Source organism: Orbicella faveolata, unplaced genomic scaffold, assembly GCF_042242905.1.
Source record: "Orbicella faveolata isolate gen_17 unplaced genomic scaffold, um_ofav_v1 contig_4, whole genome shotgun sequence".
NCBI classification, from domain to species: Eukaryota; Metazoa; Cnidaria; class Anthozoa; order Scleractinia; family Merulinidae; genus Orbicella; species Orbicella faveolata.
In genome coordinates this window covers 12,303,251-12,320,650 of record NW_028301569.1, presented here as the reverse complement: position 1 = coordinate 12,320,650, position 17,400 = coordinate 12,303,251, and the positions used below count along the sequence as shown (strand labels likewise).

At 38.1% G+C, this 17,400-nt stretch overlaps 2 protein-coding genes across 2 annotated transcripts; one reads left to right on the top strand and one right to left on the bottom strand.

Annotated features, from left to right (window-relative positions):
- Positions 1 to 1,075: 1,075 nt before the first annotated feature.
- Positions 1,076 to 4,856, bottom strand: LOC110044280 (octopamine receptor beta-2R-like). The gene is made up of 2 exons (XM_089276477.1): positions 4,271 to 4,856; positions 1,076 to 2,950 (listed from the first exon to the last, which is right to left on the bottom strand). The coding sequence occupies exon 2, from the start codon at positions 2,901 to 2,903 to the stop codon at positions 1,911 to 1,913; it is 993 nt and encodes a 330-aa protein (XP_089132603.1). The 5' UTR covers positions 2,904 to 2,950; positions 4,271 to 4,856; the 3' UTR covers positions 1,076 to 1,910.
- An 8,984-nt stretch (positions 4,857 to 13,840) lies between these two features.
- LOC110044277 (adenosine receptor A2b-like) lies at positions 13,841 to 17,305 on the top strand. The gene is made up of 2 exons (XM_089276377.1): positions 13,841 to 14,035; positions 16,034 to 17,305. The coding sequence occupies exon 2, from the start codon at positions 16,077 to 16,079 to the stop codon at positions 17,091 to 17,093; it is 1,017 nt and encodes a 338-aa protein (XP_089132503.1). The 5' UTR covers positions 13,841 to 14,035; positions 16,034 to 16,076; the 3' UTR covers positions 17,094 to 17,305.
- Positions 17,306 to 17,400: the final 95 nt, after the last annotated feature.

The following is a 17,400-nucleotide window of genomic DNA, read 5'->3' as shown; positions in this document are numbered from 1 at the left end:
TTTTCAAGTGACTATGAAATTAATCCTTTTAAAAATGTCTCTAAGAATCCTCTCAAGGCGCCGGATTTTTGATGTAATTAAATCGCAGCCATTTACCATTGAAAGAACCATGCCATTGTATTGCGCATATTTAAAACAGAAAGGAACAGATATAAAAGTTTCGTGGGATAAATTATTTTTCTTAATCGGGGAGCTTACGCCGTTTCCTTTTTTCATACACTTTTGTGAAACTGAACTACATACATACATACATAATCTTTATTTAAGCACGGTAAAAAATTTCGTCAGGTTAAAACTACCTAATCCGTTTAATGCCTAATGTCTAATATAATAAAAATAATTAAATAGAAATGCTGCTTTCCACGAATGCCCTGCCTTTTACATCTTCTTTGAGTAGACGTTTAAAATTCCTCAGGGACTCTGCTTCCCTTAAGTCGCAAAGGCGGCTGGTTCAAAGAATGGAACCACAATTTTATGCTAGTTTGTGCGCGGCAATGGAACATTTAGTTTATTCTCAGAGTCCCTTGAGCTATATGCGGTTTCTGGCCGCTCGAATTTAGAACTGCGATATTCCGGAGCCATCCCGCGCAGAGAGTTGTAAACCGTCTTAGCTCTTTGAATTTGCTGCTGGCATGAAAGATTTTTCCACCCGAGAAGTTTGAACAGGTGTCCAGCAAGTACGTCATAGTTTGAGTAGGTCAAAACACGGGCTGCTCTATTTTGTAACTAGACAAGTAAAGGATTCGTCGCGTGTTACATACCTTGAAATTGTGAACATATCAATGTCACTGCTTCCTTGCTAAATGGAATCAATCAGCCGGCTACATTGGGGTGTAAGCCACTTACAATTAATGTCGCTCTAGAATTCAAGTGCTTGGACTAAGCACTTTGGAGTTGTTGTTTAGCAAAGAGCCGTTTAAAAGTATTTTTCATGGGCTTAAAAGTACTCTCATGTGCAGCCCTCATTCGGCACCAGCACTTAATCGAGGGAAGCTCTTTTCCATGTAAATGCCGTACTTAAAGCTGACTGAAAGCGAACCGATGAAAAAAATTCATTTTATTTGACGGTGGTGTCTGATAAATCATGTAATTCGAGGCAGAGTTTTTATTTTCTCATACTACTCTGATGACATTAAGGCTACTGTTGCTTTTACGAACAAAAAATAACCCTGAGGCCTTTCTAGAACGTTTTTACACTTTAATGTTCGGTGTTAATTTCCGTACAGAAGTCACATTTGTCTTTTGATTAATGTCAGCTTCTCAGTTATAAATCCAACAGTAATAAACATAAAGTTTCTTCTGACAATGGCCGGATACAGATCCTCACACGAACAGGTGACGAACGTGAAGTAAACTTCAAAAATGTACGAAGAATTGATAGTTTGTAGCTAGAGCTGAATGTGTTAAACTGTCAAAGAGGAATAAAAACTGAGTAAGGCAATTCTTACCGCCCAAAGTTGTTCGATGGATTATTGAATTGCTTTAGGTATAGTATACTTACAGTGTTCACTCTGGAAAGTTCTGGAAAGGATAAAGGCTTTTATATATGTATAATTTTGCTAGGAGGTTGTAAATGTTCTTAAATTTTATTATTGTATTTCAGGCTTTTAATCTGTATAACTTTTAGATACAGGGCCCCTATGGAGACCAGCTTTGGAGATGAATGGGCCACCCTGTTTAAATAAAGTTTACTTAACTTAACTTACTTTGCTATTGGATAATAAGAATCGTTTCAGTAGAACTTTAATAAGGCATGTTTTCAATGAGCTCCATTAGGTAAATTGTTCAGTAAAAGCGCCAAAACTGAGCTTTTCCTTCAAGTATTTCTCTTAGAATTAAATAACAAGCAAGCTGTGATCGGTTTTCAAGACAAATCGAGGCCCTAGACAATGTCTTTCAACACAAATGAGTCAGACGATGTCCTCAGCAGTGTCATCCCCGTCTTTAGTTAAAATTTGCCTGTTGACATCACTGTCTCTCGAAAAGCGCTGTGATCGTTTCCTTTTAAACAGAGACTTGAGTGCCTTGTTGAAATCTCGTCTAAAAAACGTGTACAGTAGAGGATTTATGATAGAGGTAGCATACCTAACGAGCACAAACACGTGAGCTGCAATTTCCATGTCTTCCAAATTGTCTTCTACCTTGTACATGAGCAACAAAATAAACCATGGCAACCAACATACAAGGAAGATTATTGCCATAGAAGCGAACAAAATTAAGCATCTTCTTTCTAGAGCAGCTTGTCGATTGAAATGTGACCTCGAGATAATGTTTCCTTCCGTCTTCCCCTGATTGGAAATTGATTTGAAAATAACCGCAAAGGCATAGATCATAAATGCATACGGCAACAGGAAAACTGCCACGAGACAGAATATGACATGCCCTAGTGTTAATTTCCTTTGCGTTTCTGTATCCTCCATGTTAACCCAAGCAAAGGGAATGAAAGCCACAATGAAAGACACCACCCAAACAACTTGAAGCACTTTAAAAACTGTTTTCCTGGTTATCGATCGATGCTTCACTGGCCAGATTACCGACAGATATTTCTCTGTAGTTGCAGCTAGTATGTGATAACAAGCTGATATGGCTGTAAAATTGTTGACCACGCTCACCAGAAGAACCATATAATGGTCTGACGGCCCGATAAGCAGTGTGAACGCGACTACGATGAACAAGGGAATATTGACGATTCCGGTGATGAAATCACAAGCAGCTAAACTGAAAAGGACGTAATTTGCTGGTGTACGAAGCTGTGTCTTTTTCACAAATAAAACTAACACCAATCCATTGGCAAGGATAATCAGTAATGCAACAGGAACTAGCTCAGCTATTGCTTGAGTGTCAACGCTCAAGATGTCGTCTTGGGGATGTTGGGGCGCTGATGAGTTCGTATTGTTGAGCATCTTGATATCTGCCTGAATTATTTTTGTTTTGCTACACCTGCTACACCCTGCAAGATTTGAACAAGAAATAAAAATAGCCATCACATTTCCCTGTTATATTCCGTTTGGTTTTACGTCCGTAATTTTTATTTCGTACGTAATTCCCCAATTACACAGTTGCTGAAAGCCTCTCTGGAACGTTCGATTTTCCCTGAATTTAGTCGCAGCCAACAAGCTCTTTCAAATATCAGTATATTTTAATATCGCACATTTAAAGTTTCCAAATGGATTAGCAGATAAACTCTCGGGATAAAAGTAATGTTGTAATTCGGAGTCAAGGCCTGAAAGTTTATTTTGTATGAGCATTTTAATTATACTAAAAGATTGGAAAAATAGACAAAGGGTAATTCCTTGCAGATCTTCAGTGGATAAGAAAGAACGCGGTAAAAATTATAAATTCATCTTCATATTTTCTTATCTCCACAGTCGTGATTGGTTGTTTAAGGCGCTACGTCACTGGTAGCGTATCCTTGAAAATTTATTCTAAAATTTAAGTATTCATTTAGTCTAAGATACAGAGCCACCCTTTCGAGTTTACTGCTTCCTCCTTGATTTGTACCACATTAAAAGTGACTCACATTTACCATACCCAAGCTTTTTAAAAAAGAAACAAAGAGAAAGGATAGATATAAGCCAAATTTCATTTCGCTAAGAGGAAAGTGCAGCTTTATATTCACAATAGCTAAGAGATAAATTGATGCCAAGACTGCGCATCTCAAAATTTCAACCCCTTAAAAATGAAATGGAGCGGAAAAGCTGAAAACAGATTTTAACATTTTAAAAACCTTAAATATTGAAATTACCCGGGAAAACTGCGATAGACTGGTGATTTAAGTTAGGCTTTGGGATTGAGTATTTAGAATTCGTTTAAAAATTAAAATTAAAGAAGTTTGTTGGCAATGGAAGCGAAAGTGTTGTGCCAATAATGTGTCAATGACTAATTGAGAATTCGAGCGAAAAGTGATCGTTACGCCAGTTGCAACGGGGGCCAAGAAAATAATCTGGGGCTTCAAATTAGAGCTTTTTAAAATCTTTGACTTTGAACGTTGTTCGCTCATTTTTTTAAGCTTCAAATGTTACCGGAACAAATTCTCCATAGATTGACGTTTTCAAATTTGTTGGAGCAGGTCAGAGTGGCGCCGGAATTAAATCAGAGTGCAAATCGTAAACAGCGCAAGCCACTGAATTAATATCATAGAACTCACAAACCCAGGTAGAGATTGAGAACTGTAACGTATTCAGCGCAATGTAAGGATAGGATAAGAATTATATATCCGGGCTCATCCGACTTGAAGGAAAGAAAGGATCCAACAATAAAGCAAACTTACTTTGAAATTTTGTATCCACAGATCATTAGAGGTGTCGATTTCACTGAAGCCGTACGCGTTCAAATGAAGGATGTGCCGACAGATGAGTCGAAATTTGACCCAAGATAACGTTAAGAACATACCATTTTGCCTATCGAAAGCTAAAATGACTCACCTTGTTAAACAAACAAACATTTATGGAAGTAAAGGTGCGTCAAAGCTAACAATTAACAATGCCGACAATGGCCCCTGAGGCGAAACGTCGCCTGCAAAACAAAAGGCGCTTAAGGGCTCACGTTAATTATTAACAAATGTGAATGTACTTCAGTTCCACGCTGTCAACTCTCTTAACTGATTGACATACTCCTCTTTAAATTTCAGTTCGAAGAATTTAGTGGTAAATCAAAACAAATGCTTTCTTTGTTCTTGTCACCTGTCTACCGGAAAGTTATCGATTTTGTAACGAGAATTTAGATAGTGAACACTTCGTATTTTTTAAATAACTTTATAGGGCAAACACTTGTAGAGCTGTCAAGGTAAGATATGGACACTGGGTTTCTTATGAAGACGTGATTGATCACCGCAGTTATACAATCATGTCAATCATGTCGGAGATTCATATCTGTCTCCGCAGTTCAAATATATGATCTTTCATATATTTACTTTTATAGGATTTCTTACATATGTTTTCATTGGCTCGCTTGTGAATTTATCAAGCGGAGGTTATTACACTGACATGTACAGCGGTCATATTTTTCTCACTTTTCAAAAACAAACTCTGGATATAAGCTTTAGTGCCTTTGTGATTTAATTGGTGACACACAAAAATCTAATCGATTATGTACACGTGCTAGTCGTTGTGGAGTCTTCATTGTATTTTTCCAATACCATTTATAAAAGTATTAACTCTTATCGTGTCAAAATTTTCTATTAGCCAATCAGAAGCTGTGTATCCAGCCCTGATTTCCTACGATATCAAGTCACTGACCTGATATGGCTACGATATCGCATGGTCACTTAGCCGGATATGGGTACGGCAAAGTAAAAAAAATGAGATTTTCTGGGTCAGATTCTGGATAAATCGCTGTTTGCCCTGACACGAACCGGATCGCACTGACATTGATTATTCTTAATATTTCTGGTAAAAAATTCAGAGGACACTGAAAGAGCAAAAATTCAATCAAAAAACCCAAGTTGATGTTATTGAGGCTCCTCAAAAAATCGAGAAACAAGCAAGATAGGTAACTGATAAAATTAACACCGAGAATATCAATAGGAAATAAATATTCCGGACTCCTTTGAACTGTTCAATGATACCTGTAGTTTCTCTTTCTCTAAATCAACAATTCCGGAGATAAGTCAATCGTTTGGAAATTTAGAGATGACACGAACTGACAAAAAGAAAAACAGAACGTTTGCTATTCGCTAATTATCTCAGCTAGACGAAGTTACAATGCACAATATTCAATCTTATCTTGCTTGATAATTGGGTTCAAACGTGATATTCAAGGAGACAACGGCTTCGCCGCAACGAACGTTTCGTAATTAAAATCTCATACCTCTCTCTTATTGTGCGTTGATTCTTTCTGCTCCAAGTTTTCCTTAGAAACCTTCTGTTTGTTCTTTGTTGCGGTTTCCTCGTTTTTCAGTTTATCAGTTATACCATGGCTCGAAAATGCACCTTACTTATTTGCATCTTGTCAATACACCATAATTCGCATAAACAAATTTTCGAGAAAAACCACCGTGCACTGAGCAAATCAGACAAACGCATAATCAGTTATCTTTTGTATTTATGACAATCTCTCAGTCACATCGTAATTAAATAATTTTAACAAACGTTTTTTTTTACAAACTACTTCGAAGCCGACACAAAGAAGATCACCAAGTATTGTTGCACGGGCTTCATCAAGACTAAGAAACAGTAAGTTATTCAATTTTTGATATAGATTGGGCCAAAAAAGCCCGATCACCTTAACGGAAAAAAGAAACGAATTTAATTTCGTCCTTTAATTTGGTGCTGTTTATTATGTTACGTTATACGTTGATTGAACCGAAGAAGAAAAAGGAAAAGGGAAAAAAACGACGATTGTTTGTATCATTCCAGCCGGTAGTAATTATCTCGGCAGAACTCCTACTTTCTTAGCTTTCCAGGAAAGCGAAGGCTATTGTTTTCTTCGTGCGTTTGTTTTAGCGCGGTTTATTGTGATCAAGTAGATTTACTGGCAGCTGAAACAGTGGCGAAAATCAGCGAGCGCGCAGCTAAAATGATTTAAACACATTTCAAGCAGCCCCTGAGGCAATCCTACTGAGACAAGAATATTAATTATAAAATTCAGGGGCAACTTGCATTTTGGCCGAAATAGTGCTTACTCAGACGTTGAAAGAAGCAGAGACCGGGCTGTGCAGACTTTTTTTTGACCTACTTACACTTCATTTCCAAGAGCTTGCACGATATTTCAGTCCCAGGGACTTTAAACTAACTCGAGAAGACCTTGTTCTTCAATAAAATCGACAAGCGAAAAATAAGCGAAAGATTGGTTATGTGCATGCTGGCCGAAATATAGCTTACTCAGACACTGGAAAAATGCAGAGACCGGCTGCGCAAACTGATAATAATAATAATAATAATAATAATAATAATAATAATATTATAATAAGTAGTATTTTCTATGGAATATGTTAATTAATGTTATGATTTTTATACGAACTAGAGGTGATATAATTATGATAATTAGACAAACAGTTGACTGAAGAATAAAGACCTCATATTTAATGAATAATAATAACAATAATAATAATAATAATAATAATAATAATAATAATAATAATAAACAAGGGGTGTTTCTTGGCTTCCCTAGGCAACTTGTTGTTGCCCGGAGCCAATGACGAAACCAGCTTCAATATCATCAATAGCTGTGCGAATCTTTAATAATAATAATAATAATAATAATAATAATAATAATAATGACTTTATTATCGTGTCAGTTACATCTAACAGTTTAGAATCCCCACTGCTAATGGGGGACATCTAACAAGACCTATCTAGATATAATATACAAAAAAGTCTTATAAGAGAAATTAAAATTGAGTTAAAAAGATGGCAGCCACTAAATCCATCTAGGATGTTGCTTAGATCTAGCCTCCGTACGGGGGTCTTAAACTACTTGACGGTCAGGGATAGGGCTAGGGTTTAGGGCCTATTTAGACTTGATTTCCAAGAGCTTGCACGATATTTCCGAGTTCCAGGGACTTTAAACTAACTCGAGAAAACCATGTGCGTCAGTGAGATCGACAAGCGAAAAATAATCGAAAGCTTGGTTATGTGCTTGCTGGCCGAAATATAGCTTACTCAGACACTGGAAAGAAGCAGAGAAAGGCAGCGCAAACTTTGATTTCCACAGACTTAGGCCTAATTTCCAAGAGCTTGGACGATATTAAGGAGTCCCAGAGACTTTTAACTAACTTGAAAAGACCTTTGCCCTTCAGTGAAATCGACAAGCGAAAAATAATCAAAAGCTTGGTTATGTGCATAGTGGCTGAAATATAGCTTACTCAGACACTGGAAAGAAGTAGCGACCGGGCTGCGCAAACGTTTTCTTTGACCTACTAGACTAGATTTCCAAGAGCTTGCACGATATTCCGAGTCCAGAGGACTTTAAACTAACTCGAGCAGACCTTGTTCTTCAGAGAAATCGACAAGCAAAAAATAATCCAAAGCTTGGGTAGGTGCATGTTGGACGAAACATAGTTTACTCAAACACTGGAAAGAAGTAGAGACCGGGGCTCCGCAAACGTTTGGTTTGACCTACTTAGACTTGATTTCCAAAACCTTGCACGATATTTCCGAGTTCCAGGGACTTTAAACTAACTCAAGAAGACTTTGTCCTTCAGTGAAATCGACAAGCGAAAAATAATCGAAAGCTTGGTTATGTGCATGCTGACCGAAATATAGCTTACTCAGACACTGGAAAAAAGTAGAGACCGCGCTGCGAAAACTTTGATTTTGACGAACTTAAACTTGATTTCCAAGAGCTTGAATGATATTTCCGAGTCCCAGGGACTTTATACTAACTCGAGAAGACCTTGCTCTTCAGTCAATTCAACAAGCCTAAAATAATCAGAAGCTTGGTTATGTGCATGCTGGCCGAAATATAGCCACTGTTAAACTTAACAGACCGGTCTATGCAAACTTTGATTTTGAACTATTTAGGCTTGATTTCCAAGAGCTTGCACGATATTTCCGAGTTCCAGGGACTTAAAAAAACTTCAGAAGACTTTGTCCTTCGGTGAAATCGAAAAGGAAAAAATTATCGAAAGCTTGGTTATGTGCATGCTGGCCGAAATATAGCTTACTCAGACACTGGAAAGAAGGAGAGAGCGGGCTACGCAAACTTTGATTTTGATCTATTTAGACTTGATTTCCAAGAGCTTGTACGATATTTCCGAGTTCCAGGGACTTTAAAGCGAGAATACCTTGTCCTTCAGTGAAATGGACAAGCGAAAAATAATCGAAAGCTTAGTTATGTGCATGCTGACCGACATAGAGCTTACGCAGACACTGGAAAAAAGCATAGACCTGGCTACGCAAACTTTGATTTTGACCTACCTAGCCTTGACTTTGACGATCTTGGACGATATTTCCGAGTCCCAGAGACTTTAAACTAATCGACAAGACCTTGTTGTTCAGTGAAATAGACAAGGGAAAACTAATCGAAAGCTTTGTTAGGTGCATGCTGGCCGACATAGAGCTTACGCAGACACTGGAAAAAAGCATAGACTGGTCTACCCAAAGTTTGATTTTGACATACGTAGACTTGATTTCCAAGAGCTTGCACGATATTTCCGAGTTGCAGGGACTTCAAAGTAACTCGACAAGACCATGTCCTTCAGTGAAATCGACAAGCGAAAAATAATCGAAAGCTTGGTCATGTGGATGCTGGCCGAAATGTAGCATATGCAGAAACCGGAAAGAAGCAGAGACCTGGCTACGCAAATTTTGATTTTGACCTTCTTAGACTTGATTTCCAAGAGCTCGCACGATATTTCCGATTTCCAGGGACTTTAAACTAACTCGAGAGAACGTTGTTCTTCAGCGAAATCGAAAAGTGAAAAATAATCGAAAGTTTGGTTATGTGCATGCTGGCCGAAATACATTGAACAAGTATACGCTACTGTTGGAATCGTGTTGTTCATTATTAAAAGGATTTTTAGATTTTATTGGTTTCACAGTTAATCTCTTATTCGGTGGTATTGAAAGGATCCTGCCAAAATTCAATTATTAAGCGCAGTTTGATGGTGATTACTGTCCTTCTTCAGTGTGGTTCGATCATAGAGTGCCATCTTACTGAGCGAATCTGAAAAACGTGAACACTTTGGTGCCGTGTGAGTTTGACATGGTCTATGTCCTCGCGGCTAATCACCTGACAGATAAAATTATGTAAAAATACCCTAAAAGTTTTTGGCTTGATCACCTCGCCTCCAGTTTGGTTTTCACTCGCGACATAATATTCCACAAATAGTTCTTTGCCTACAAACTTTTCTGATTGTACCATTAACAACGGGAGAAATATAGGTAGGGGACAAAACTACTCAATGTATGGTTGTGGTGATTTGGCTGTCCTGTGATAAGAACACGTATTCGTTCTCAGCTTTAAATATTCAGTGGCGATTTTGCGGTCTAACAACTTGCGGGAGCAGTTAAGCTTTTGTACAGTGTGATGACAAATGTTGTGGTATTTTGCGACTCGAACACCTCCATTTAACCATTAATTTTTTGGCAGGTATAGATGGATTATTCATAACTGCTACTCAAAACGCAACAGGGTTTTCTTGCCTTTACATCAAAGGCGCATTAAAACTAACCTCAAGTCTTGATCAGATACTATTAAGTGCTGTCATTGCATTACTTTAATTTTTGAATAGTCTTTGTAAAGGCTGAATTTAAAAAGATTTCAAATGAACGACATCATGCATAATAGAAGGTGTGCGAATTTGAATGAATGCAATAAAGGAAGACCTGGATTTTGTCACAAGGAATTCAAGAACCAGCTTTCTATTCAGGGTAAAGCATGGACCGAAGATATACTAAGAGTTCGATTTTCTGCTAAGCAACATGCAACTGATTAGATTTCTAGGACTATATAGGAGACAGGAGTTTCCGAAATTGTTGAATAGAACAGCACAGCGTAGAAAGCCGCCCAACACCGACACCATTATCCCGTAAAATCTCTCAAAATGTCACCAAACAGCTTTGTTAAAAGGTTTTTTCTCATACCTTGTTGGATAAAATCTGGACGGACCCCTAAATGGACTTGAAAGGCTTCAAAGCGAATTTGCTTTTGTGGCACAGCAAACGAAATTAACACCTTTAAAACAATTTTTAACTAGTGCAAATTAACATTTGACAAAGTGCTACGAAAACGTCCTGAAATGCTATCTTGGTAATTACTTTTCCCGGAAAGGCCTTTCATTGTGCATTGACATTTGCAAAAGATCTATTACCACTAAGGCAAGAGGCTTATCCGTACCAAATCTGTGGAACCGTCTCTGTTTAGTGGCTTTTAATGGCCAAAGTAGATCCCTTATATTGTTATCAGTTCTGAAATATCTTATGCAGACAATTAAAGAAACACTGAAAATTTTAACTGGCAAATCTGTTCAAGTTCTACATTGAGATTTTGACAAATGCAGATAACCAAGCGGAGACTGATGAAAGTATTACTTATAGCTTTTATTTGAAGGGTTACACGCATGCGCTAGAATTATTTTCAATCTCCTTAATGAAGTTGCTCAGTTCTAACGTCTCACTTCTGTCACTTTCGTCGTGCCGAACTCAATTGTATTTTAAAGCAGTTGAGGGCGACTGGAGGTCAATAGTTGATTCAAATGTCGCGTAATTAAACAACAACCGTGGATCAATAGTTGATCAAACGTCGCTCTCGGATCGAACTCCGTTGTGATTCAGTTCTCTCTGGCTCTTCTTTCGAAAGTAACTCAGTGGTACTTGTATTTCAGCTCTACTCTCTATTAGAAGCACTGCATTCTGATAGGTGAAAAATCTAACAGGAAGATCACACATATACAGTGACTGAAGTCGGCACAAGTGTCTTTAGACGTTCGAATCAAAGTCCCGGCAAACTCGGGTGGCGCGACTGATCTTGTCGTGCTACCCGACTCTGGCCCGACGTTGATTAATCGACGGAAAGTCTCTTGAAAACATGTCTATCATATTTAAATTATCTTTCACTGCTTGTCCAGTTAAGTAATGAGGTAAACCTTAAGCCTGGTTTTCACTAGCGACACAAGTGCAAGCACAAACGCGAGCACAAACGCAAGCAATAGGGATGACCCAAGTGAAAACGAAATTCGAAGCAAACACAAGCACAAGCAAAATCATTCGAACCGAACTCTCCGGCATTTTAGAAAACTGTTTAGGCGCGAGGTGATCTGGGTCCAGTGATTTCATTGGCCAAACACAACCACGTGTGGTAAATATCCTTGTGCTTGTGTTATGCCTGAGTGGTATTTCGTTTTCGCTTGTTGCAGCGCAAACGCACTGAAGCATAAGCGCAAGCACAAGAGAAAGGAAAATTTTGATCCTTGTGCTTGTGCTTGTGCTTGTGCTTATGCCTGCGTCAAGGCCGTTTTCACGGTGAAATAAGAATTACTATGTTTGTGCTTGTGCTTGCGTCGCTAGTGAGAACCAGGCTTAACACTGCACGTGTGGAGGTTTTTATTAACACCGTTTTGTTTTGTTACGGCTTATACGATGTCCAATCCCTTCGACTCAAGTGCCAAGCCTCGAACTACTCGACTCTAGAACTTTTAAGACAATTCAGTAACGCGTTACCGGTTTCGACGCTAACTGGCTCTAAATCCCATATCAGTCTTACACAAGTCGTCACTAGTTTTTATTTCGAAAAGTTAACATTGATGAAATTATCAGTAAATGGACACCGAAATGAGAAAGGTATACGATAGGTTTCGAATGGTGGCGAAAATTTTAGTTTTATGTCCATTTCAAATTATGGCCTTTTTTCGCAACTAATAAAATGAAACAGATTTGAACTGACATTAACAATAGTCTCAGGTCAACCAGCGGCTTTTGCTGACCGAGTAGCTACAGCTACCTGCTTCCCTGACCTACGAATCGGCACAAAATCGTTCCTGAACAAAACTTCTAAACCTAAATAATTTGAAAATCCATTCATTTATTCGTGTTTTACTCCCAAACAGTAAATCTTTGCTTTTAAACTGTAGGTTTAGTTGCTTTAGAAATTGCTGTCAATAGAACTTTTTTCAAACGAGTCTTCGTGCAAAACTTTTCATATAAAAATGTGTTCCGCGTGGGGGTTTATTTTCATTTAAATCAAACTCAGTTTCATATGCACGAGGACTCGTTTTAACACAGAGTTACAAAGTAGCTCAGAAATGGTTTATTGGACTAATCTTTTTTCTTGCCGTCTCGCTAGTTCATGAACCGGCAGAGTGAACAGCACAGGGGTCTGGAGCCGAGCATTCGGCCAGAAGGTGATTGCGTGGGAAAGAACTAATACTCTCGATGGAAATACAATAAGCTACAATTCAGAAATTCGATTACTTAAAACCATTATTAAAAATTTACATTTGAAAATATCAGATAAAGGGCGCTAGAGGCATACAACCCACATAATTTTTCAGCAAAAATATTAAGCCTTTTTTGAAAGCCGTTTTCCTTTCCTGGTACCGCTAAAACGACTCATTTCAGACATTAAATTTGTGAACTGCAATGAAATATGGATAAATATTGAACTTCGGCAGGTTTTTTTCGGGTAATTTTTTTTGCGGTGAGACCCAGAAAATAAAATAGTTTATAATGACGAACAAATTGAAAACAGCTGCATGTTTTCCGGAAGATATTTCTCAGTTATCACGGACTATGATGGATGCGACGTTGGGTTGCTATTTTCGTTTTAGCAATTTCGCCAGACAAATTAAAACCTAAAATGTACCTTTCTTCCTGATGTTTTTGCGAAGGATAAATCAAAATTAAATCCTGCTTTAAATTAACTGGACTGAAGCAAATTAACATGTGAAACAAAACCTCGAATTTTCGCAAAATATTTCATTTGCAAATTGGAAGGCACTAGTCTTTCTATGGGACAAGCGCTCTGTAAATCCCCTCAATTACTTTAGAGTGCTTTGTTTTTGAATCGTGAATAAGATCTTTTTGCATTGATACAAATTAAACTAAACTTGTAAATGTTATCGAGCAGTGTTTCACAATGACAGTATTTTTCTCTTTTAATCCTACGTGTGATGGGCAGATATCACTAAAGAACCGAAAATCATGATTGGTGTTGGCACCAATCGATTAACAGGGTTTTCGCGGTTTCTACCTTTTATCGGTAAGTGAAGAAAAAACAGTGTCTTTTTAAGACCTCTTTAAACCTGAGTAAAAATGCTTGGTAATCTTCTTTGTGTCGGCTTCGTTTTCGTGCGCCACATCGGCGAGTATAATTTCCTGGATAATATAATACCGCCCAATGGCGGTTTCCATGAGTCCGGCCGCAGATGGTGACTAATAAAACAGAATACTATTGTGTTCATGCTGTGCATGTTTTGTTAAGATAACATTAAGCGATGGTGGATTAGTCGAATGCAAATCAAGAAATTCTGGATTGCCAAGAGATAAGCTAACGAGTTGATACCAGAAAAGCATTAGCAGTGCATACGGTGAAAGACACGAAACAAGCACTGATAACCGACCTCAACACAAGCCAGGCACGGAGATTTTGATTTAAGGTAACATAAATTTAAAAGCGTGACAATTCCTCTCAAGAAACGCTCGTTTTCCCAATTAAAGTTGAAGCTCATATTTTCAAAATTACTCAGTAATAATTTGCAAACTCAAAGGTTTTGTGACTAGCTATTTTTAACCGAAAGAATCGTAATTTCAATTCACGGGTTACGGTTTTTAATTTTTACCAATTGATTAACCTCTTGCCGTTGTTAATTTAGGAAATAAATTGAAGGTGATAAGCAAACACTGGAATCAAGATTCGTTCTCGGATTGAGTTTTCAGGTGTTAAGATTTTATTTTTTTTTACTTGTTATCTCGATATCATCCTCGCTTGCGTTCCGCTGCGGAAAATTTAAGTTAACTTGGTACAGTGGAACCCTGTTTTAACCCGGTCACAAATCTTATCGTATTAAAAGGGTTCTTCAAATAAGAAAATTACAGACTGAGCATTTTTTGTTCGGGCCAGAATAACGTGGCTGTAATAACGAGGAAGCCGTGTGAACGAGGTGGCCGTAAGGCGGGGTCTCACTCTATTCGGATCTCCCTATGAACATCATCCTAAAAAACTGACCAACTGACTAGTTAGATAAAAATTCATCCTTACACACGAGGCCTCAAGGGATGGAGGGAGCCGGGTAAAACTACATGTATTTAAGAAATTTGAATATTCGCTTAGCTTAAAGAAGGTTGAACAGAACGCGACGATTTTTTTGAGAGTCGAAAGCTCATGCTAATCTCCACAAAAAACGTGTTCATTCAAATTTCACGAAAGCAGACGAGAGAAGCGAATAAAGAAAATCGTCGACAAGGGTAGATTGCATCGATGCAACACCAAATTCTCACAATTCTCATTAAAAGAAATGTACGAAAATCAGTAATGAGAATTGATCTTAATCGTGGATCCTTAAACGTATTATTCATATTTTCCGGACGAAAAACCTCTTTTGTATTCTCAGCGACACTTGTCTAAGCCGCCATTGTTTTAGCTTTATGCTGCCTGCAATTACAGAAATGTATGTTTGTTGACATGGCTTTATTTACGTGAAGCAAAGGAGCTCAGTATCAGTTTATTATTGTCTATTTCGTTGGCAAACGACCTCGACTGTACTGCATGCGACATCATCCAGTTATTCAAACCATATCGAGACAACAGCGGTAAGTTACGCGCAAGCGAGTGGATACCAAATTTCGTAGTAAATAACTCAAATGCTTCCTTAGCTCCAATCACTTAGCGGAAATTTCATGCTAGCTCATATCATATAAAGTATGGAAACGAGTTGAATTATGTTGTTTTAGTCCCACAGGGACGAGAAAAAGTTGGTTAGGCCTTAAATAGTTGCGAGCAAGATTTCGAGTTACCTGTTAGACTGTTAGATTGAGACGCAATTTTCTGTTGTCTCTAATTCCCATCCACACCATCTTTACACCTTCGATATATTACAATAAGGCATTCAACAATGCTGTCAAGTTAAATGCTTCATATTTGACGTAGATTTATTGCTATTTAGAAGAAGTGTTAACTACAGTTTGTTCGAAACAACCAAAAACAATTTAAAACAAGCAAGCAAGCAAAGATCAAGAAAAATCCGTCACTGTTTGCTATTTTAATTTAGCCTAAATAAAACAGTCTAAAGGTAGACCTCCTTACCGCGCAGAGTCAGAGTGGTTTGAAAGTCGTAAGAAATCCTTGTAATAAAGAAGCTGTGTGCTTCGTTCATGGCGCTGTAAAGTTAGGTAGTACACTGCTGCTTCACAACGAATGAGGCCTCAATGGGACTACCAGCTTTAACGCTTCAAAGCGATGCCTCAGTGTGTCAGATCTTTTAATAGGTTTTATCTTTGGTAGTTTGTAGTGCTGGATATGTAATTAGTTAAGATCTCGTATCGGTGTAAACGGTAATTTGCAAGTGTTAAGCTGTAAATGGCTAAGTCTTTATGTTGATTAGGCATGTTGTCTTTGGTGGTCAGGCCAATGAAATACACTTTAACCTTCCTTCTAGATCTTTCAGGTTTCACTTGCACGAAAATTCGTCTGAGAAGGAGATGTTCAACAACACAAACGGAACAGAACGTCCAGGACTTTCTCCAGTCAACACTATCAGCACCAACACTCAAGCAATAGCTGAACTAGTTCCTGTTGCATTACTGATCATCCTTGCCAATGGGTTGGTGTTGGTTTTATTCTCGAAAAGAACACAACTCCGTACACCAGCAAATTACGTGCTTTTCAGTTTGGCAGCTTGTGACTTCATCACCGGAGTCATCAATATTCCCTTGTTCATCGTAACTGCATTCACACCGGCCATCACTTCGTTCAAGGTTCGATATTATATGACTGTTCTGGTGAGCGTGCTAAACAATTTTACAGCCATATTAGCTTGCTATCACATACTCGCTGCCACTACAGAGAAATATCTGTCGATAATCTGGCCAGTAACGCATCGCTCGATGACGAGAAAAACCGTTTTTAAAGTGCTTCAAGTTGTTTGGGTAGTGTCTTTCATTGTGGCTTTCATTCCCTTTGCCTGGGTCAACATAGAGGATAAAGAAACGCAAGAGAAATTAACACTAGGCCATGTCATATTCTGTCTCGTGGCAGTCTTCCTGTTGCCGTATGCATTCATGATCTATGCTTTTGTGGTTATTTTCAAATCTATTGCCAAAAGGGGCAAAGCGAAAGAAAACACTTCCTCACGGACCTCGCAGCTCAGTCGACAAGCCGCTCTCGAAAAAAGATGCTTGATTTTGTTCGCTTCCATGGCAACAGTCTTCCTTGTATGTTGGTTGCCATGGTTTATTTTGATGTTGTTGTTCAAAGTAAAAGACAATGTTAAAGAGCTGGAAATCCCTGCTCACGCGTTTGTCCTCGTTAGGTATACTACCTCTATCATAAATCCTGTTCTGTATACTTTCTTTAGGCGTGATTTTAAAACAACTCTAAAATCCTTGTTTCAAAACAAGAGATCACGATACTTTTCTTCGTCATTGTTTTTAGAGGACAGTAAAGCCAATGAACCAAGGGTAAAACTGACTGAAAAAATGGCTGAAGATGTTGTCTAGGACCCAAGTTCAGTCAGTGACGATCCTTTCAATTTGAATAATGAAATTGAGTTAAGTTTTAATGGAAAAATGTTTTAATAGAAACAGTTCTTTCAAGTCTAAAGTAAATGTATGATGTACCGTGTCTGTTTGTTGATGAATTACGTGTGTTTATAAAAAATTGTAAGTAACTTCAAATCAATGAAAATTAATAAACTAAAAAAAAAATTTAAGGTCCTGCGGGGACTCCCACTAGAACTCCCACTGTATCAAAAGGACAAGGTCGGGGGTGCTCGTCGAAAATTTTGAAAAGATAATCTCTGCTATG

What these genes read in the sequence shown, in the direction of transcription:
- LOC110044280 (XM_089276477.1), bottom strand. Translation starts at nt 2,903, where the DNA reads ATGCTCAACAATACGAACTCATCAGCGCCCCAACATCCCCAAGACGAC.
- LOC110044277 (XM_089276377.1), top strand. Translation starts at nt 16,077, where the DNA reads ATGTTCAACAACACAAACGGAACAGAACGTCCAGGACTTTCTCCAGTC.